The sequence below is a fragment of the Heterodontus francisci genome, chromosome 4 (genome assembly GCF_036365525.1).
Source record: "Heterodontus francisci isolate sHetFra1 chromosome 4, sHetFra1.hap1, whole genome shotgun sequence".
Taxonomy (NCBI): domain Eukaryota; kingdom Metazoa; phylum Chordata; class Chondrichthyes; order Heterodontiformes; family Heterodontidae; genus Heterodontus; species Heterodontus francisci.
In genome coordinates, this window is record NC_090374.1 from 76,901,250 (window position 1) to 76,922,926 (window position 21,677).

Genomic DNA, 21,677 nt, shown 5'->3' on the forward strand with positions numbered 1-21,677 from the left:
TCTTCTGATAGCTTCTGATCCTAGACCTTTCTCTTTCTCTTGTGTCATTGTGTATTGTGTATACCTCTTTCCATGTCCAGCATGCAGTTCACCACTTCCATTTTGCCAGCTCTCTTGGCATCACCAATCTGATGCAAATGCCAGATTTACTGTCTGATTAAAAAAAAGAGCTTCCCATTTCTAAGACGTGTTTAGCTGTTGGCTTACTTATAGAGTTTATATAGCAGTGTCATGAGCCATGTTTCAAACAGGTAGCTTATGACTCCATAGTTACTTTAGAATCAGTGGGGACCTCGATATCCTCTAAAGTATGGGGCCCATTGATACTCTGGATATTGTGCATAGATATACATGAGGGTGGCAAATTACTTGGTGATAGATGTAAACCATCTGGATTTTCATATGGTGATAATCTTTTCAATTGATGTGTGCTATGAGATGCATGGCTACATTGTTGCTAACCACAACAGCTTGTACTCTTGTAACACTATCGCTTTCATGAAACGGTTCGTGCCTCTCCAGCTCCTATTACAGCCAGGGCTGAAACACAGCATCTGTGATTTAGGTGTTGAACGGCGAAATGCAAACTGGCTGATTCATCGCCCGTTCTCCTACAATTGCCTAGGACACTTGCAAAACAACAGAGGTGGACTGCTGTCACTACGCCTACCACGACTGGCACTGCAGTGTTTGTGTTGCACCTTGGTTGCAGGTCTGTTTAAAGGAGATGGTACAATTCAATAATGGCTCCCTTGGTGAAGCATAGCTCCTCACAGTGGTTCTCAGTGAGACCAAGATAACTTGATCACTTGTGGTATTCGCATTGCCTGTGGCAGTAATGGATTCTGGAGATCCTCTCCAATAGTCATGCACTTCCTTCTCCTGATTCTCTAACATGTCCAGTAAAGTGAGACTCACTGGTGCACCTACACTTCTGTGTGTAATTGAAGTTAAGTCATTCATTTCAATGTCTCCTGCACTGGTATATGCTGAACCTCTGATGACGCCTTCATACATTTCACCATTAAACAATTTTCATTAATAATTCCTCTCATGTGATGTTCTAACTTAAATTGATTACTTTTTAAAAGATGCAACTGTTCTAAGACATTTATAACCAGAAAGTAAACCAGCGCTGTGAATATGGAAGCTTAATTTTACATACAATGGGCATGTTGGACACGGCAACATGTCTGGATTCTCTTTGTATTTTGATTGAAAAGTTGGCTTTGAAAGCTGGTTCATCAAAGCATGGAAATGCCATGCGTGCTGCAGTGGGTTCAAACTGGGTGGATGCCAAGACGCTACATAAAACAGAAGAAAACAAAAGCAATTAACCTCTATAAACATGTCTGCATAATATAGATGAAATGATGCCCATTTTGTTCAGAACAAATGGGCTGAAATAATCATAGTATGAGACAGGTGAGCCTCTGTCACATTCACCAGAACAGTGATAACTCATGCTCAGACTGCCACCAACAATCATGAGTTGTTTACATTATAACAGAAGGCCAGAAATTATGATGTGAGGTATTAGCACCAAATATTTAACATGTCTGGGTGACAATCCTTTGTCTTTTATTTTAGTATAGTCATTAAACGATTCAAGATGAACTAGTTAACGTCCGTTTTAAAATTGCATATGATTATCCTATGAATGTCAATCACTGGTCCACTAATATTGCTCACAACTTGGAGAAAATATGCAAAATGTCATTGAACTCTTTTCTTGTGGGTGAAGGTTTCCAATTATCTTCAAGCAAGTATAGATAATGTATTCAAATGGAGAGTTAGGCTTCCATGAGTCACACAGAATATGAATTGAGTAATATTGGTAAATGTATCTTTTGAATCAGTCAGGAATAATGGGAGTGCAGGGGCAGGATTTTTCCCACGGGATTCAGGACCCCGCCAGCAGGCTCAAATAGGGGTCAGAAGCCCGCACTGTGTGGGAACAGTCACTCATTTGTGATTTTCCGCAAATTGATCAATTAATGGCCAGAGGGCAGGCTCACCATCTGTTACGACCAGGTGAGAAAGGTGCCTAGGGGTCCCTCTCAGCCTTCACCTGATCTTGCCGTTAAAGGGTTTAATTTTAAACACACTGTGTTTTTAGCTTCCTGTTTGGTGAATCGTTGTTCACCACTTTCCAATTATAAGGCAAAGAAACCACCACAAACAGGTTTTCTTAGGTTTAAAGAAGAAAGATTGAAATTTATTAAACTTAAATTCTAATTCGGTTGATGCCTACATGATGTGCCCATACTTGCATGCCTACGCGATACACACATGCAAATAGAGACGAAAAGAGCAGAAGTAAAATCAAGTGGAAAAGTTTGAGGCAATCTCTGAAGAGTTTTTGTTACGGTTCTTCGAGCTCACTCTAGAGTCCTTGATTGTAGGTAGGTCTTGCTTTTCCTTGGGACCCAGTATTCTTCTTAAACCTTGTTCGCTGTAGGAGACTTTTCTCTCTTGGGGTTCATGAGTCTTCAGTGGATTCAGAGGCTTGTGAGAAAGAGATGGGAGCAGACAGGAGGGATCTTATCAGTTCAGGAGCAAACAGACTTTCTGAGTTCAAACTGTTTGTACAATTCAGAAAAACCCAGGTTGCCAAGCAGGTTAGTCATGTGACTAATTGGTCTGACCACATCTTGGATTGCATCACCTTAGCAGTCTCTGGAATGGTCCTCTTGCACACAATACCTGGTGATCAAGGTCCACTGTGGGTTGAATGTGTCAGGGAATGATCCTTTGTCTTTCCAAGCACCGTCTGTTAATATGCAAATGCATTTTCCAGACATGGCTGATCTGTTTAACAGGTCCTAGCATGACACCTCCACACCCAGCAGAACGAAATGCGATTTGAGAAAAGGCGCATTACATTAAAAGGGTCGAGAGAACATAAAAGATACAGAAAAAACGCATGCACTTCTCTCAATCATTCATAAATCCTAAAACTTATTAAAATCACCCCTTTTTTGGCATCCCAATAAACATGTGGTTCTTTTTTGAGGAAGTTTCTGGTACGTTTTCACATTTCCATGGCTGCCGAGGGTCTTTGTTCCTGTTTTTCTCAGGAGAGTCAGTAGTGAGCAGGTCTTTCCTGAACTCTCTTTCAGTGCTTTGCTGTGTCATGCAAAGGCTTTTGACTTTAGGGGAATGGGTGGTTCTCTTTTGTCTGACTGTGGGGGAGGATTCTTTGCTAATCTCCCCTTTGTTCTCTGGGACACTCCTGCCTGCAGGTATTTGTGCAGACTTTACTGCACTCCCCTGTGGCACTTCGACTAGGCGAGACACCACTCTCATGGTTTCTCTGCCCCCTAGAGGGCTTTCCTTGTCTCTGCAGTTTCCTGTGAATGCAGTTAGCAACTCTGGTGGGGTGCTTCTAATGTCTGCATTTACATAGGAAGATGTGGGGTCTAACTTTTCACATTTCCTGGGGTTGGCTGACTGGGCAGTAAGGGTTTGCATCTGGGATTATTCCTGGACTTCCTTTAACTTGCCCTCTTGGTCATTTTTCCCCCTTCCCTTTCTAAACTTTTGCCAGCCGTATGCCTGCCTGTCCCCTTTTGTTCTGGGTGGGGGTCCCTTACAGTTCATCAGCTCTCTGCTGGAGGGTCCTCCTAACACCAGTACAGGACACAGGGGTGCAGGTTTCACTGTAGGTTGGTGTTTCCCCTCAACCTGGCACATGTGGCAACTCCTGCAGTACTCCAACACACAGTTGTGGAGTTTTGGCCAGTCAAATTGCTTTCTTATGCGGGCTTTGGTCTTTTGAATACCGGCATGTGCAGCCACTGTAGTCTTGTGGACCCTTGTTGATATTTCTCTCCGGTACCTCTGCGGCACCACTAACTGGTGAACTACTGTCCACTTCTTGCTCTCAGGTCTGTGAGGAGAACTCCATTTCCTCATCAGCACCTCATTCTTTAAACAGTAGCAATCAGGGACTCCCTCTGCTTCACTTTCAGACTGAGCAGTCTGTGCTAACTCTCTCAATACAGGGTCAGCTCGCTGAGTCTCAGCGAGGGAAAATTCATTTAATTAATTCCCTGGGTCTCCTAACTTTCCAAAGAAAGTCTCAGACAGACAGACCTGGTCATCTGCCTGCAGTGCCAATGCAATCTCCTCTGGGGGAGCTGGTTTGATCATGGCCTGACCCACTACACATTCAGAGAAACTGCAGGGGTCCGTCTCTTGCCGATGCCCTGTCTCTCTGACCTCCTGCGGTCTTTCTTTCACTACTGGGGGGGGAGGGGGGGGCTGCCACCTTCACCTCTGCCAGATCATTACCTAGGAGCAGGTCAACCACATCCACAGGCAAACTAGGGACAATCCCTACAGTCACCGGTCCCGAAACTAGGTCGCACTCCAGGTGCACCCAGTGTACAGGTACAGGCATACACTGCCCTCCAATACCATTCACCAGCATTCTGGTGTTCATTGCACTCTCCGGGGTAAAGGTCTGGCCTTTTCCCAATAAAAGGGATCTAGTAGCCCCTGTGTCCCTGAGAATTACTATGAACTTGCTTGCCCCACTCAAAGAGTATGGGATTATTTTCCCTTCAAACACAAAACCCTGATAATCTTGAGGAATCCTATTAAATTTTCCTGCACTTGCAGCCATAAGCTTCCTGGGTCTCACTCTTACTGCAGTTAAAGCCACAGCTTGTTCTGCTGTGCTTTCCATCAGGATCCTGTCTTCACTGAGCGGATGTGGCCCGATTAACCCTACAGGTTTTCCCTTTAGTTTCCAGCAGTCAGCTTTTAAATGCCCTGCTTTATTACAATGGAAGCACACAGGTCTCTGGGTCTCACTCTTGCTCACAGCACCTTCCTTTTGGCTAGAGGAGGGTCCCCTGTGTCTCCTGCTTTCCTTTCTCTCCCAGGACTGCTTGGGCTCTTATCACCTTCGCACCCTTCGTCCCTTTCGGATTTGTGCGGGTGACTAGGAAAGGTTCTCCCCTGGGAAACCGACTTATAAATTAAAGCAAACTCATCGGGCAGAATGGCTGCTTGCCTGGCTCTCTGAACTGGCTGCTCCTCTACATGGGTCTTTATGGAGGGTGGGAGAGAGTGTTTAAATTCCTCTAACAGAATTACCTCTCTGAGATTCTCATAGCTGAACTGTACTTTAAAAGCCCTCAGTCACTGGTCAAAAGCCAGCTGCTTACTTCTTTCAAACTCCAGATAAGTTTGATTAGCTTGCTTCTTGAGGTTTCTAAACATCTGGCGATAGGCTTCAGGTACTAATTCATATGCCCCGAGGATAGCATTTTTGGTCAGTTCATAATTTGATGAACTCTCATCTGGCAACAGGGAATAAACCTCATGGGCTTTTCCAGTTAGCTTGCTTTGTAGTAAAAGAGGTCAGATCTCAGTTGGCCATTTTAGTTGTCTTTACAGTTTCTCAAAGGACATAAAAATCTTCTACATCTTCCTCATTGAATTTTAGAATTAGTTGAGCTAATTTTAACAATTCTGTACCCAGCCCTGAATTACGCTCCTCCATATTGGCCATGCTTTCACTGGGGTTACTCTGTTGCCCCCTAGTTAACTCAAGCAGCTTCAGCTCTCTTTCCTGGCATTCTTTCTGGAATATACTTTCTCTCTCTCTCCTCTCTTTCTTGTTCCTTCTCCTGTCTTTCTTTCTGTCTCTCCTCTCTTTTTCTTCACGTTCCTTCTGGAAGGCTCTCTCTTTCGCTGTCTTCGAATTTAAGCTCCCTTTGTTCCAATTGTAACTTAGCTACCAATACCCTGTCTGGGTCTACTTCTAATCCTGTTTCTGCTTCTTCAGATTCAAGGGAAAAATGTTTGACCACTAGCCTGAGGAGTTCAGACTTCCTAGCCTTGCCATGTACAGTGGTCAGCCATTTTCTTCAACTCCTCCATTGACAGTGCTTTTAACTTATCCCAAGTTACTTCAGCCAGGCTTGGGAAGCTACTAGCTTCCGTTGCAGACATGTTAGTATTTAAGTACACACAACCACAAGAAAACCTGTATTGAAATCTTGCTCTTTTTTTTGACTGGGAACAATTTGGCTTCCCACTTCCAATTTCTCTCATTTGTCAATTCGGGATGCTAGCATCCAAATTTCTGTTATGACCAGGTGAGAAAGGTGTCTAGGGGTCCCTCTCAGCCTTCACCTGGTCTTACTCTAATAGGGTTTAATTTTAAACACACCGTGTTTTTACCTCAACCTTGGTGAATTCTTGTTCACCACTTTCCAATTATAAGGTAAAGAAACCAGTACAAACAGGTTTGCTTAGGTTTAAAGAAGAAAGATTGAAATTTATTAAACTTAAACTCTAATTCAGTTGATGCGTACGGATGCACAACACGCACACTCTAGCATACATACATGAATGCAAATAAAGACAGAAAAGAGCAGAAGAAAAATAAAGTGGAAAAGTTTGAGGCAATATCTGAAGAGTTTTTGTTACAGTTCTTCAGGCTCACTGTAGAGTGCTTGATTGTAGGATCTTGCTTTTCGTTGGGGCCCATTATTCTTCTTAAGCCTTGTTCGCTGTAGGAGACTTTTCTCTCTTGGGGTTCATGAGTCTTCAGTCGATTCAGAAGTTTGTGAGAAAGAGATGGGAGCAGACAGGAGAGATCTTCTCAGTCCAGGAGCAACAGACTTTCTGAGTTCAAACTGTTTGAACAATTCAGAAAAACCCAGGTTGCCAAACAAGTTAGTCATGTGACTAACTGGTCTGACCACATCTTGGATTGTATCACCTTAGCAGGCTCTGGAATGGTCCTCTTACACACAATACCTGGTGATCAACGTCCATTGTGGGTTGAATGTTTCAGGGAATGGTCCTTTGTAGGGCAAGTGAGAATGAGAGGACGCCCCAAGATGGAGGCACCCTCTCTCCAACTTTTTAAAATTGAATATATAAAAAGGCCTTAACAGCCGGGCCACCATTGTTGGGGGGGAGGGGTGGGGGGGAGCGGGTAGACTAGCTGAAGCCAGGCAGGCAGTGAGAGCCTCTTAGCCTGTCTAGAGTTTGGGCACCTTTGGGCCCAGACACCCTTCCCCCACTCCCCTGCACCCCCCCCCCCACCCCCACACTCCCCTAACGCGGTCTGCTGCTGGGAGGCATTCTCCAGGCAGCTCCCCTGGTCCCTGAAGCCTCCAGGGACAGGATGGAGCTAGGGAACCAGAACGCCGTCCAGTGGTACAAAATTCCGTGCCAGTTCACCCACATCAGGGCCTACAAATTCAGACCCAGGGCTTTGTGCAGGTAAAGACATAAGCCACAACATTCTGATTGAGTTGTACTTGCTGCAGAATGGAGTCAGAGAGGCTGATTATGTGTATGTTAGAGAAATCAAGCCTTGAAAAGAAAAAGGCATGGATTAGGTTTTCAGTGTACTGGTGAAAAGGTAGGGGCAATATTAGAATGAATAAAATCAGTGTTAGCAATGGAACAGATGTGGTAAAAGAAGCTTGCGATTCAGTAGAACACCTCCAAACCTAACAAGTGGCGGTCAGTAAGGAGGTTGACTGAGACAAGGCCAGAGGAATGAAAGTCCTAGCAGGAACTATGGAAGATGGCTTTGGTGTTGCCAATATTAAGCATAACTGGGTCTTAGTGTTGGGCAGCCAATTAGAGAGTACAACAACAGTCATGGGATCAATGAAAGAGGCAGAGAGATAAAGCTGTGTGCCACTCTGTGAAAAGGTGGAAATTGAATAACCCCATGCTCGATTATAATACTGTAGCATATGAATGATGAAGGGAAAGGGGCCAAGAATAGAGCCCTGGGGTGCACAAGAGGTGACCAAGATAGGCGAAGAAACCGCTGAAGAAGATGTAATGTTTTAATTGTAATATGCATGCGTGGAACCAGAAGAGAGCTGCACAGCAGAGGGGTTTCAGGAGGTTGGAGAGGGCAACTGTTAAAGGCAGCAGGAAAAGTCGTGAAGAATAAGGAGAGACACAGTTACGGTTATTGTTTCAAAATATTGTTTGTGACTTGGACCACTACAGGCTCAGAGAGTCAAGTCAGCGAGCAGTCAAATTGGATCTTCTCAAACAGACCTATAGCAAACATGACTGTGAGGCAAAAACATGTTGCAGCACTTTGGAAAGAAAAGTTGACGGTAATGATAGAGAGATTGATGAGTGTTTCAATTGGAGGTGAGGGGGTAGTCTTAAAAGATGTAGGGAAGGTGCCAGAGAATGGAAGCAGGTTAACAATGTCAGCATACATGCAGCTGAAATTGGAAATTCTACGATCAGGAACTACAACAGGAGGGACACAAGGGAGCAAATAGCAGGCTTCAAGAATGAGATGAGTAATCGGCACCGAAGGGAAAATGGGAAAGATACTATCAGAGGATGGGATTGATTGAAAAGAGGATAGAATGGCAATCTTAGTAACAATGGAATTTCAGAACTAGAATATTCTCCAATGCAACTACATTTTCAATTCTCTTCACTCTTAAGTACTTCAGGACAACGATAAACAGTTTTGTTTTGCTCAGGCTTTTTACGGCTGGCATCAGACTTGATGCTGTACATCATGCATGATGCACAATGGGGAAAAGGATATAATTTTATGATAAGCAGCGAGATGAGTTGCTTAAGAGAACTTTATTGCAATTTTCTCTTAAGAAAATAAAGGGTGAATTCCCACAAGAGTTCTTGTGTCGCTGTTACTTCGGCACAAGAACCATGTAAACCCTGCAAAAATAGCATGGATGCTCATGCTGTGTCACCAGTGTTTCAGTGGCTCTTTCAATGAAGACGATCTGGTGAACCCCATGGAAATTCTCCCTCAAAATTTGAAACTACCTTCAAGTCTGAAGGGCACCATTTAGAAGGTTTACAGGTAAACAGTCTTAAACATAACCATAAAGGAAATTTATTAAAGTATTAACCAAACAACTTAGTTGCACAGCTACTTTAAATTCAAAGTGCCTTTTCCTTTGCCAATATAATTCCTCTGCAAGGTTCAATGTACCATTTGCAAGAACAATCTTGGTATGTCTGGACAACTGCTTGTGAGGAGGTTAAACACCAAGATGGAGTGGTGGAGCCAAACTGCCTGTTTCCATATTTTAATTTCCATGTAATTTTGTAAAACAAGCCAAATTCATTTAATCAGCATACAAATGATCAAATTATCAAAATGGATGGGGATACTAAAATAAGAAATAAAGATTACTGGAAATACAAAGCAAATTTGCCAGCCCCTGAAACAAAAGACAATTTGGCTTCGAAAGTTGAGACCCTTTGTCAGACTGGCTCTGATAAAATGCTTAAATGTTAACCGCTTGTCTTTTTTCAGATGCTGAAGCATCTGCTGTGTATTTTCAGCATTTTCTGTTTTATTTCAGATTTCTAATGTATATTTTTCTTCTTTCTCATTGGACTATGATATGTTTTACCTTAATTCACCATCTTGTGTTTTATAAGTGCTCTTATAAAAGCCGTGGAAGCTTTCTGACAGATTGGCAATGTAGTCGATATTAATTAAGTAAGTGTTTCCAGAGTACAAAGTAACACCAGCCTGAAGTGCAAGTTGTTCAAATGGTGGGTATTCCAAAAGATGCAAGTTGCTTTCTGATCCAGTTGTTCCATCCTTTTTCAGTGGTACAATAGTTGCCTTGATGATTTTCAGGTTTTTGCTGTGGAGGATTATTGAGTTGGTATCTGATTCAACAGAAACTTCAATTCTCACAGATGCAGAAAAATTCAACGTGGTCAAATTTGGATGTATAAGCAGATCATAATGCACTGGGACAACAGTTTCAGGCAATCTCATCTCGTTCCAGGGATACCTCTGACCATCTGAGGTGAACAGGAAATCTGGTGTCTCTTCACTATTCTGGTCATTTTTTAAGGTGCCTGCTATTGAAAGAGTGATGATCGCTGCAAGAAATGCTATTAAGTTTAAAAAGCCAGTAGTTGCCATCTGGAAGCCAGTTGCTGTGGTGCCGTCACCCTTCGTGGTGTTTAAGGAAGTTTGCAGCTTTTCCGCTTTGCTCAGAATAGTTTCAATTCGAAATCAAATTGTTACTTATTTGATATCTTTTCAGTCATTTACTTGTTTTATGTAAACAGACATCAATCATACTGCAAACAATGATGCCCTGTTGGAGGAAAAACAAAAGTAAGTACATAAATTTACAATTATATGTGCTCAATACTTATCTAGAGGTAAACATTGTTGATAACATGCTAATATGAACATAGGAACAGGAGTAGGTTATTCAGCCCTTTGAGTCTGTTCGACATTCAAGATGATGGTTGATGTGGTTATCACTATATTGTATTTGAGAAAAAATACTTAATTTGATCTGAACACAAATGTTGCAGTCATTTCAGAAGTTACAATTACAATATAGACTATTTTGTCTACAGCTAACTCTTGTTAATTCAGAGTTGATGCTGCTTAAAAATTCAAATTATCCAGTTGATTAAATTAAGCAATTTTAATAAAACAGCATGGCCACGAAAATAGGTAGCTCCCGAAAATGGGTGCGGGAATCGCGATGCACATTTGTTTCCAATGCAGGCAGCACACAAACATTGTGCTCTCTGCTAAATTAGATGATTATAGCATGCAGTAAAAACTACGTGTGCTGTGAGTGGCTGCATGCCTGAGCAGAGGGTGCAAAATGTTAGAAACTGGGATAAGTTCAAGTTTTTAAAAATTCATTCCTGAGATGTGGGCGACGCTGGCCAGACCAGCATTTATTGCCCATCCCTAATTGCCCTTGAGAAGGTGGTGGTGAACTGCCTTCTTGAACCGCTGCAGTCCATTTGGGGTAGGTATACCCACAGTGCTGTTAGGAAGGGAATTCCAGGATTTTGACCCAGCGACAGTGAAGGAACGGCGATATAGTTCCAAGTCATGATGGTGTGTGACTTGGAGGGGAACTTGCAGGTGGTGGTGTTCCCATGTATTTGCTGACCTTGTCCTTCTAGTTGGTAGAGGCCGCGGGTTTGGAAGGTGCTGTTGAAGGAGCCTTGGTGCATTGCTGCAGTGCATTTTGTAGATGGTACACACTGCTGCCACTGTGCGTCGGTGATGGAGGGAGTGAATATTTGTGGATGGGGTGCCAATCAAGCGGGCTGCTTTGTCCTGGATGGTGTCGAGCTTCTTGAGTGTTGTTGGAGCTGCACCCATCCAGGCAAGTGGAGAGTATTCCATCACACTCCTGACTTGTGCCTTGGACAGGCTTTGGGGAGTCAGGAGGTGAGTTACTCGCCTCAGGATTCCTAGCCTCTGACCTGCTCTTGTAGCCACGGTATTTATATGGCTACTCCTGTTCAGTTTATGGTCAATGGTAGCCCCTAGGATGTTGATAGTGGGGGATTCAGCGATGGTAATGCCATTGAATGTCAAGGGAAGATGGTTAGATTCTCTCTTGTTGGAGATGGTCATTGCCTGGCACTTGTGTGGCGCGAATGTTACTTGCCACTTATCAGCCCAAGCCTGGATATTGTCCAGGTCTTGCTGCATTTCTACATGGACTGGTTCAGTATCTGAGGAGTCATGAATGGTGCTGAACATTGTGCAATCATCAGCGAACATCCCCACTTCTGACCTCATGATTGAAGGAAGGTCATTGATGAAGCAGCTGAAGATGGTTGGGCCTAGGACACTACCCTGAGGAACTCCTGCAGTGAAGTCCTGGAGCTCAGATGATTGACCTCCAACAACCACAACCATCTTCCTTTGCGCTAGGTATGACTCCAGCCAGCAGAGGGTTTTCACCCTGATTCCCATTGACCTAAATTTTGCTAGGGCTCCTTGATGCGATACTCGGTCAAATGCTGCCTTATGTCAAGGGCAGTCACTCTCACCTCACCTCTGGAGTTCCACTCTTTTGTCCATGTTTGAACCAAGGCGGTAATGAGGTCAGGAGCTGAGTGGCCCTGGCGGAACCCAAACTGAGCATCACTGAGCAAGTTATTGCTAAGCAAGTGACGCTTGATGGCACTGTTGATGACACCTTCCATCACTTTACTGATGATTGAGAGTAGACTGATGGGGCGGTAATTGGCCGGGTTGGACTTGTCCTGCTTTTTGTGTACAGGACATACCCGGGCAATTTTCCACATTGCAGGGTAGATGCCAGTGTTGTAGCTGTACTGGAACAGCTTGGCTAGGGGCGCGGCAGGTTCTGGAGCACAGGTCTTCAGTACTATTGCCGGAATATTGTCAGGGCCAATAGCTTTTACAGTATCCAGTGCCTTCAGTTGTTTCTTGATATCACACGGAGTGAATCGAATTGGCTGAAGTCTGGCATCTGTGATGCTGGGGACTTCAGGAGGAGGCCGAGTTGGATCATCAACTCGGCACTTTTGGCTGAAGATTGTTGCAAATGCCTTATCTTTTGCACTGATGTGTTGGGCTCCCCCACCATTGAGGATGGGGATATTTGTGGAGACACCTCCTCCAGTTAGTTGTTTAATTGTCCACCACCATTCACGGCTGGATGTGGCAGGACTAAAGAGCTTAGATCTGATACGTTGGTTATGAGATCGCTTAGCTCTGTCTATCGCATGCTGCTTACGCAGTTTGGCACGCAGATAGTCCTGTGTTGTAGCTTCACCAGGTTGACACCTCATTTTGAGGTATGCCTGGTGCTCCCCCTGGCATGTCCTCCTGCACTCTTCATTGAACCAGGGTTGGTCTCCTGGCTTGATAGTAATGGTAGAGTGGGGGATATGCCGGGCCATGAGGTTACAGATTGTGGTTGAGTACAATTCTGCTGCTGCTGTTGGCCCACAGCGCCTCATGGATGCCCAGTTTTGCATTGCTAGATCTGTTCGAAATCTATCCCATTTAGCACGGTGATAGTGCCACACAACACGGCGAACGGTATCCTCAATGTGAGGGCGGGACTTCGTCGTCGCAAGGACTGTTCAGTGGTCACTCCTACCAATACAGTCATGGACAGAAGCATCTGCAGCAGGCAGATTGGTGAGGACGAGGTCAAATATGTTCTTCCCTCTTGTTGGTTCCCCCACCACCTGCCGCAGACCCAGTCAAGCAGCTATGTCCTTTAGGACTCGGCCAGCTCGGTCAGTAGTGGTGCTACCGAGCCACGCTTGGTGATGGACATTGAAGTCCCCCACCCAGAGTACATTTTGTGCCCTTGCCACCCTCAGTGCTTCCTCCAAGTGGTGTTCAACATGGAGGAGTACTGAGTCATCAGCTGAGGGAGGGCAGTAGGTGGTAATCAGTAGGAGGTTACCTTGCCCATGTTCGACCTGATGCCATGAGACTTCGTCGGGTCCGGAGGTTGAGGACTCCCAGGGCAACTCCCTCCCTACTGTATGCCACCGTCCCGCCACCTCTGGTGGGTCTGTCCTGCCGGTGGGACAGGACATACCCGGGGATGGTGATGGCAGTGTCTGGGACATTGTCTGTAAGGTATGATTCCGTGAGTATGACTATGTCAGGCTGTTTCTTGACTAGTCTGTGGGACAGCTCTCCCAATTTTGGCACAAGCCCCCAGATGTTGGTAAGGAGGACTTTGCAGGGTCGACAGGGCTGGGTTTACCGTTGGGCTGGGTCCGTCCTGTTTCATTCCTTTTTATTGACTTTGTAGCGGTTAGGTACAATTGAGTGGCTTGTTAGGCCATTTCAGAGGGCATGTAAGAGTTAACCACATTGCTGTGGGTCTGGAGTTACATGTAGGTCAGACCAGGTAAGAACATTAGTGAACCAGATGGGTTTTTACAACAATCGTTGTTGGTTTCATGGCCAAGATTAGACTAGCTTTTAATTTCAGGTTAATTGAATTCAAATTCCACCTTCTGATGTGGTGGGATTCGAACCCATGTCCCCAGAGAAATACCCTGAGTCTCTGGGTTACTAGTCCAGTGATAATACCACTACGCCACCGCCTACCCAGTTAGCCTGAACTACTTAAAGCCAAGCTGCACCTCTTAAAGACAAGGTGCATTGTAGCTAAAGCTGGTGCTGGAAGGCATTGTAAAGTGTTTTTGACTGGGTAAAGACAAAAGAATGGCACAACATGACAGAGAGCGAGCTCCAAGATATTCTGACGCTGCACTGGAGACCTTGGTGCAAGAGGTAAAGAGCAGGAGAAATGTCATTTATTCACAGGAAGCCAGAAGGTCTCCCAGACAAACTTGTGAAGGCAGTGGATCAGAGAACCCTGGCAGTCAACACCAAGAGTATAAACCCAAGGACTTGGATACAGTGCTACAGGAAGTTCAATGACCTCACGAGTGACCAAGGTCAGTGAATGTATCTTCAAATGCCACATCCCACCAATTGCAGCACTAGCCTCTCACTGCTCAATGCACCACACCCTCATCATACATCCACCAATAAACTCTATCAATCATAACTCAAGTTTCACATTCATAGCTTCACCTCAACCTCACACACTCACAAGCATCACATCAACATTTCAGCCTGCACACGCTGCCAGCTATTCAATTATGACAACCACATCACTCAAACACAGTGCACCACACTCAATGACAAACTCCCCATCCTTTTGCAGAATAAAATGGCACATAACCAGAGGTAGCAGCATCTAGCGGTGGGGGCCAACAAGGCTGTACAACTTCACCCCCACTGGAGGAGATGGTGCTCACAATCATTGAAGCAGCTACGACTGAGGCCGTGGCCAGCGCTGGGGCTGAAACCATCAAAGATGACAGTAGGCTCATACCTCATACTCCTTCTCACATCCGATTTCCCCCTCATGCAACAAACTCTCAACGAGTTGCAGATGGTGTAAGCATGCACTTCTTGCTTTGCTCCACTCCCCTCGCCATAACCCTACCCATGTGCCTTTCTCCTTTCAGACACCAAAGAACTGCAATCTGGTCAGGTAGTGGTGGAAGAGCAGGGAGACAGTGATCAATTAAAACACTGTCACTTACTCTCACACTCGCAACCACGAGTTCAGATACTGACATTGTACACTTGTGCTTTACAGGTTAGCTTAGAGGCAAGATCTGCACGTGGTGAGACATTGGGCACAACTGGCCTGTAGCCAGGGCAGGGGACAAGGTTAACACAGATGCCAGCTTGCCTGAGGGCAAGGCTGCACACAGATTCTGCTGCAGAGGACTCAGATAATCACTGCAGTGGAATACTGATGGGTAAGTTCAATGATCTGCTTGGTGCAGTGGTTTTTGCAGAATTTCTGAAGTCTGGAAAAAGTCCTACAGCATATGCCACACTACTCCCTGTATACTTCAGCAACTTTAAACAACCCTGGAAACTACCAAACACTTCTACAATCACTACAAGACCCAATAGAAATAAATCAGCAACTAAGCTGAAAGTAGTTGATGATCCCTTTAAATAATGCTGGTGGGGGAATCCTTCCTACTTGTGAACACATGGGGAAATGGTGGCATTGTGGTATTGTTCTGGGGACAAGGGTTCAAATTCCACCATGGCAGAAGGTGGAATTTGAATTCAATTAATCAATCTGGAATTTTTTTTTAAAAAGCTTGTCTAATGATGGCCATGAAACCATTGTCGATTGTTGTAAAAACCCATCTGGTTCACGAATGTCCTTCAGGGAAGGAAATCTGCTGTCCTTACCTGGTCCGGCCTATATGTGACTCCAGACCCACAGCAATGTGGTTGACTCTTACATGCCCTCTGAAATGGCCAAGCACGCTACTCAGTTATTTCAAACCGCTACGAAGTCAAGAAGGAATGAAACCGGATGGACCACCCGGCATCGACCTAGGCACCGGAAATGACAACTGCAAACCCAGCCCTGTCAACCCTGCAAAGACCTCCTTGCTAATATCTGGGAGCTTGTGCCTAAGTGGGGAGAGCTGTCCCACAGACTAGTCAAGAAACAGCCTCACATCGTCATACTCGTGGAATCATACCTTATAGAAAATGTCCCAGCCACCACCATCACCATAATAATAAAAGCAAAATACTGTGGATGCTGGAAATCTGAAATAAAAACAAGAAATGCTGGAACCACTCAGCAGGTCTGGCAGCATCTGTGAAAAGAGAAGCAGAGTTAACGTTTCGGGTCAGTGACCCTTCTTCGGAACTGACATATATTAGAAAAGTCACAGGTTATAAGCAAGTGGGGTGGGGCAAGAGATAACATAGGAGGTCTAGATTGGACCAGGCCACATAGCTGACCAAAAGGTCACGGAGCAAAGGCAAACAATATGTTAATGGTGTGTTGAAAGACAAAGCATTAGTACAGATTAGGTGTTAATACACTGAATACCACCATCACCATCCCCGGGTATGTCCTGTCCCACCAGCAGGACAGACCCAGCAGAGGTGGCGGCACAGTGGTATACAGTTAGGAGGGAGTTGCCCTGGGAGTCCTTAACATCAAGTCTGGACCCCATGAAGTCTCAAGGTATCAGGTCAAACATGGGCTAGGAAACATCCTGCTGATTACCACCTACCACCCCCCAGCACGCACTCCCAGGCTGAAGATTCAGTATTCCTGCATGTTGAAAAACACTTGGAGGAAGCACTGAGGGTGGCAAGGATGCAGAATGTACTCTGGGCGGGGACTTCAATGTCCATCACCAAGAGTGGCTCAGTAGCACAATTACAGACCGAGCTGGCCAAGTCCTAAAGGATATAGCTGCTAGACTGGGTCTGCGGTAGGTGGTGAGAGAACCAACACGAGGGAAAAATATACTTGACCTCGTCCTCTCCAATCTGCCTACCGCAAATGCATCTGTCCATGACGGTATTGGTAGGAGTGACCACCGCACAGTCCTTGTGGAGACAAAGCCCCGTCTTCACATTGAGGATACCCTCCATCATGTTGTGTGGCTAAATGGGATAGATTTCGAACAGGTCTAGCAATGCAAAATTTGGCATCCATGAGGTGCTGTGGGCCATCAGCCGCAGCAGAATTGTACTCAACCACAATCTGTAACCTCATTGCCCAGCAAATCACCCACTCTACCATTGCTATCAAGCCAGGTGACCAACCCTGGTTCATTGAAGAGTGCAGGAGGGCATGCCAGGAGCAACACCAGGCATACCTCAAAATGAGGTGTCAACCTGGTGAAGCTACAACCCAGGACGACTTGCATGCCAAAGGCGTAAGGAGCATGCGATAGACAGAGCTAAACGATCTCATAACCAACGTATCAGATCTAAGCTCTGCAGTCCTGCCACATCCAGTCGTGAATGGTGGTGGACTATTAAACAACTAACTGGAGGAGGTGGCTTCTCAAATATCTGTCAATAATGGGGGAGCCCAGCACATCAGTGCAAAAGATAAGGCTGAAGCATTTGCAACAATCTTCAGCCAGAAGTGCCGAGTGAATGATCCATCTCAGTCTCCTCCTGAAGTCCCCAGCATCACAGATGCCAGTCTTCAGCCAACTCAATTCACTCCACATGACATCAAGAAATGAATGAAGGCACTGTATACTGCAAAGACTATGGGCCCTGACAACATTTTGGCAATAGTACTGAAGACTTGTGCTCCAGAACTTGCCGCGCCCCTAGCCAAACTAGTTCCAGTACGGCTTCAACACTGGCATCTACCCTGCAATGTTAAAAATTTCCCAGGTATGTCATGTGCACAAAAAGGACAAGTCCAACATGGCTAATTACCACCCCATCAGTTTACTCTTAATCATCAGTAAAGTGATGGAAGGTGTCAACAGTGCTATCAAGCAGCACCTGCTTAGCAATAACCTGCTCACTGTACTAAGTTTGGGTTCCGCCAGGGCCACTCAGCTCCTGCCTCATTACAGCGTTGGTCCAAAAATGGACAAAAGAGCTGTACTCAAAAGGTGAGGGGAGAGTGACTGCCCTTGATATCAAGGCAGCATTTGACCAAGTATGGCATCAACGAGCCCTAGCAAAACTGGAGTCACTGGGAATCAGGGGGAAAACTCTCTGCTGGTTGGAGTCATACCTAGCACAAGGGAAGATAGTTGTGGTTGTTGGAGGTCAATCATCTCAACTCGAGGACTTCACTGCAGGAGTTCCTCAGGGTAGTGTCCTAGGCCCGACCATCTTCAGCTGCTTCATCAATGACCTTCCTCCAATCATAAGGTCAGAAGTGGGGATGTTCGCTGATGATTGCACAATGTTCAGCACCATTCATGACTCCTCAGATACTGAATCAGTCCGTGCAGAAATGCAGCAAGACCTGGAAATATCCAGGCTTGGGCTGATAAGTGGCAAGTAACATTTGCGCCACACAAGTGCCAGGCAATGACCATGTCCAACAAGAGAGAATCTAACCACTTGACATTCAATGGCATTACGATCGCTGAATTCCCCACTATCAACATCCTGGGGGTTACCATTGACCAGAAACTGAACTGAAGTAGCTATATAAATACTGTGGCTACAAGAGCAGATCAGAGGCTAGGAATCGTGAGGCGAGTAACTCACCTCCTGACTCCCGAATGCCTGTCCATCATCTACAAGGCACAAGTCAGGAGTGTGATGGAATATTCTCCACTTATCTGGATGGGTGCAGCTCCAACACTCAAGAAGCTCGATACCATCAAGGACAAAGCAGCCCACTTGATTGGCACCCCATCCACAAACATTTACTCCCTCCGCCACCAATGTACAGTGGCAGCAGTGTGCACCATCTACAAAATGCACTGCAGCAATGCACCAAGGCTCCTTAGACAGCATCTTGCAAACCCATGACCTCTACCACCTAGAAGGACAAGGACAGCAAATGCATGGGAACACCAACACCTGCAAGTTCCCCTCCAAGCCAGACAACATCTTGACTTTGAACTATATCGCCATTCCTTCAATGTCGCTGGGTCAAAATCCTAGAACTCCCTTCCTAACAGCACTGTGGATGTACCTACCCCACATGGACTGCAGCGGTTCAAGAAGGCAGCTCACCACCACCTTCTCAAGGGCAATTAGGGATGGCCTAGCCAGCGATGCCCATGAACAAATAAAAGAAATGCTGTGCATGCTTAAAATACTGCACTAGCTGGAGTGTTTGAGCTCCAAAATGGCAACACTGGTGTAAAATCAGTGCAATACGTGATTGTCATGGTTGAATAGCTGGCAGCAAGTGCAATTTTGGAAGCAAAGCAGCACTCATGGTGCCGAAAAAATGGACATTCCAAAGCAAAGTTTCACGGCCCACATGTTTTATTAACACTTTTATTAAATCCATGATTTCAATTACAATTGACAGATAACTTAAAATAAGCAACTCCAAATTGAGAGTAGATTGTATACAATAGTGTTGTATTGATTTTGAATATGAAATTTTGAGGTTAAGTCTAAATTTCAACTTTAGTGAGGATATGAATCACATGGTGTAATTCTGAGTCATATGCACAAAGAAAATGCTACGTTTTAATCCTGTATTTATGCTGAGTTAATTGATCTCAGCCAGGAGACAAGTGGAGGCACTATGACTGACTTCAGCGTCCCCTAGATCAGGAGCGAAAGGAAACATGACGAAACTTGCCACTCCTGATCGCCAACCCTTCAAAGAAAGTCCATATGTATGGACATCAGCTGAGCAAAGCCAAGCTTAATTGTTCAGGCTACCATTCCAAAGCATCCCACGAACAATAATGATCCAGGATCATACTTTAAGAACGGCCACTTGAGGTAAGCTTTCACTTGCATTCATGACACCACAATCCCCCTTATGTCACCTCATGAAAAAAGGAAGAATAATTGGAGAAAAATGAAGGGAGGAAAAAATGTTATTTACAAAATAAGCTCCAAATTGCATACATTTTCAGTGTCATATTCCTGTCATGGTTCCTGCTGCTATAGCCATGACTAATGCTTCAGTTATTTCAATTTTACTCAACAAAAAAAGGAACAGAGATCCACCACAAGCAGAGAGAAGTGGTGAGGCCAATCATAATGTGAAAGACGACCTACTTTGTATTCATTAATTGAAAGTCAATAGGAAAATGGTGTGTGTACAACAGTATCTGGAAAAGTTGACAGTAACCTATCAAAGGAAAGGCGAAGAATAATGAGGCTAGATGATATGATGGAATGGGAAGGTGTAACTTCAGAGACTGGTGCAATCGACCTGTGGGGAGACCAAAATGTCAGGAGTTCACTAATCAACAGGGAGGAGAAATATATGGAGGAGGGGAGGGGAGGGGAGAGTTAAACATTATGATAAACAGAGGATTTTATTTTGTTTTAGGACTGTGCCCCTTTACTAGTCATGATAGGAAAGTCCCTGGGTAAATTAATGTAAGTTGACTGCTATGTCCTCAGTGGCTTGAATGTAAGGTTATCCATTTTGGTAGGAAGAATAGATGTGGAGTATTTCTTAAATGGTAAGAGATTAGAAAGTGTAGATGTACAAAGGGATCTGGGTGTCCTTGTCAATAAGTCACTGAAAGCTAACATGCAGGTGCAGCAAGCAATCAGGAAGACTAATGGTACGTTAGCATTTATCGCAAGAGGATTTGAGTACCAGAGTAGTGAAGTCTTGCTTTAATTGTATAGAACCTTGGTTAGACCGCACTTGGAGTACTGTGTGCAGATTTGGTCCCCTTACCCGAGGAAAGATATTATTGCCACAGAGGGAGTGCAACGAAGGTTCACCAGACTTGTTCCCGGGATGGTGGGACTGTCCTATGCAGAGAGTTTGAGGAAACTGGGCCTGTATTCGCTAGAGTTTCAAAGAATGAGAGGTGATCTCATTGAAACCTACAAAATATTTAAAGCATGGACAGGGTCGATGCAGCTAAGATGTTTCCCTGGTTGGGGAGTCTAGAACTAGTGGATACAATTTCAAAATAAGGGAGAAGCCGCTTAGGACAGAAATGAGGAGAAATTTCTTTACTCAGAGAGTTGTGAATCTTTGGAATTCTCTACCCCAGAGGGCTGTGGAAGCTCAGTCATTGAGTTTGTTTTAAGCAGAGATTGACAGATTTCTAAATATCAACGACATAAAGGGATATGGGGATAGTGTGGGAAAAAGACACTGAAGTGGGTGATCAGCCATGATCATATTGAATGGCGGAGCAGGCTAGATGGGCTGAATGGCCAACTCCTGCTCCTTTGTTCCTGTGTTCCTATTGCAATGAGTACCTCAGCTTTGATACACCAATTGTAATTTGTTCTACCAACATCATGAAATTTGGCCTTGCTGGTGAGGAGAGAATTTCAATTGAAAACATTCTGGTAAATAAAGGTATGCATTTTTAAAAGCAATAAAATTTCAGGGAGAATGGCAATGGCAGAGTACTGTCACCGAGGGCCACCATATTACATTTGGCCACGTTGAATAAACTGCAGATCAACTGAATGCCACAAGCATGCAGCCTGGACCTGTTTGCTTGGTTCAGATTGCATATATAGTACACCTTATTATGTCACTCAGGAACTTCTCATTGTTCCACCTTCAAATGATTACTTTGAAGCAAATGCATTGAACACTTCAGTGTAAAAATAGAAACAGCTCTCCTATAACAATCTAGCATTCCCTCAGTATAACATTACAGCAGCAGTACACACATGGAGGTCCTGAAAGGGACTGTGAAACCTTAACCGTTGGTGGCTATGCCTTCAGTTGCCTAGGCAGGGGAAGAAACCATGATCAGTGGCCTTTGATCCTGTTCCAGGTAGGCTTTGAGTAAAATGGCTGTAACCAATTCTAGAGCTTCAGACAAGGGAGTGCGTAACTCCGTTTGGGTGGTGGTGAAGGATAAGGAAGGAGCTGCACCAGTTG

The 21,677-nt window shown here is 44.8% G+C and overlaps 1 protein-coding gene across 5 annotated transcripts in view; it reads right to left on the reverse strand.

Annotated features, from left to right (window-relative positions):
• LOC137369100 (endoplasmic reticulum aminopeptidase 1-like) overlaps positions 1-21,677 on the reverse strand; it is a 171,501-nt gene that overhangs the window by 99,912 nt on the left and 49,912 nt on the right. For all 5 annotated transcript variants that reach the window (XM_068029747.1, XM_068029748.1, XM_068029749.1 and 2 more), the window contains exons 2-3: positions 9,405-10,109; positions 1,166-1,304 (exon numbers count right to left, since the gene is read on the reverse strand). In XM_068029747.1, the coding sequence (XP_067885848.1) occupies positions 1,166-1,304; positions 9,405-9,931 (666 nt within the window). In that variant the 5' untranslated portion in view covers positions 9,932-10,109. The remainder of the gene's footprint in view (positions 1-1,165; positions 1,305-9,404; positions 10,110-21,677) is intronic.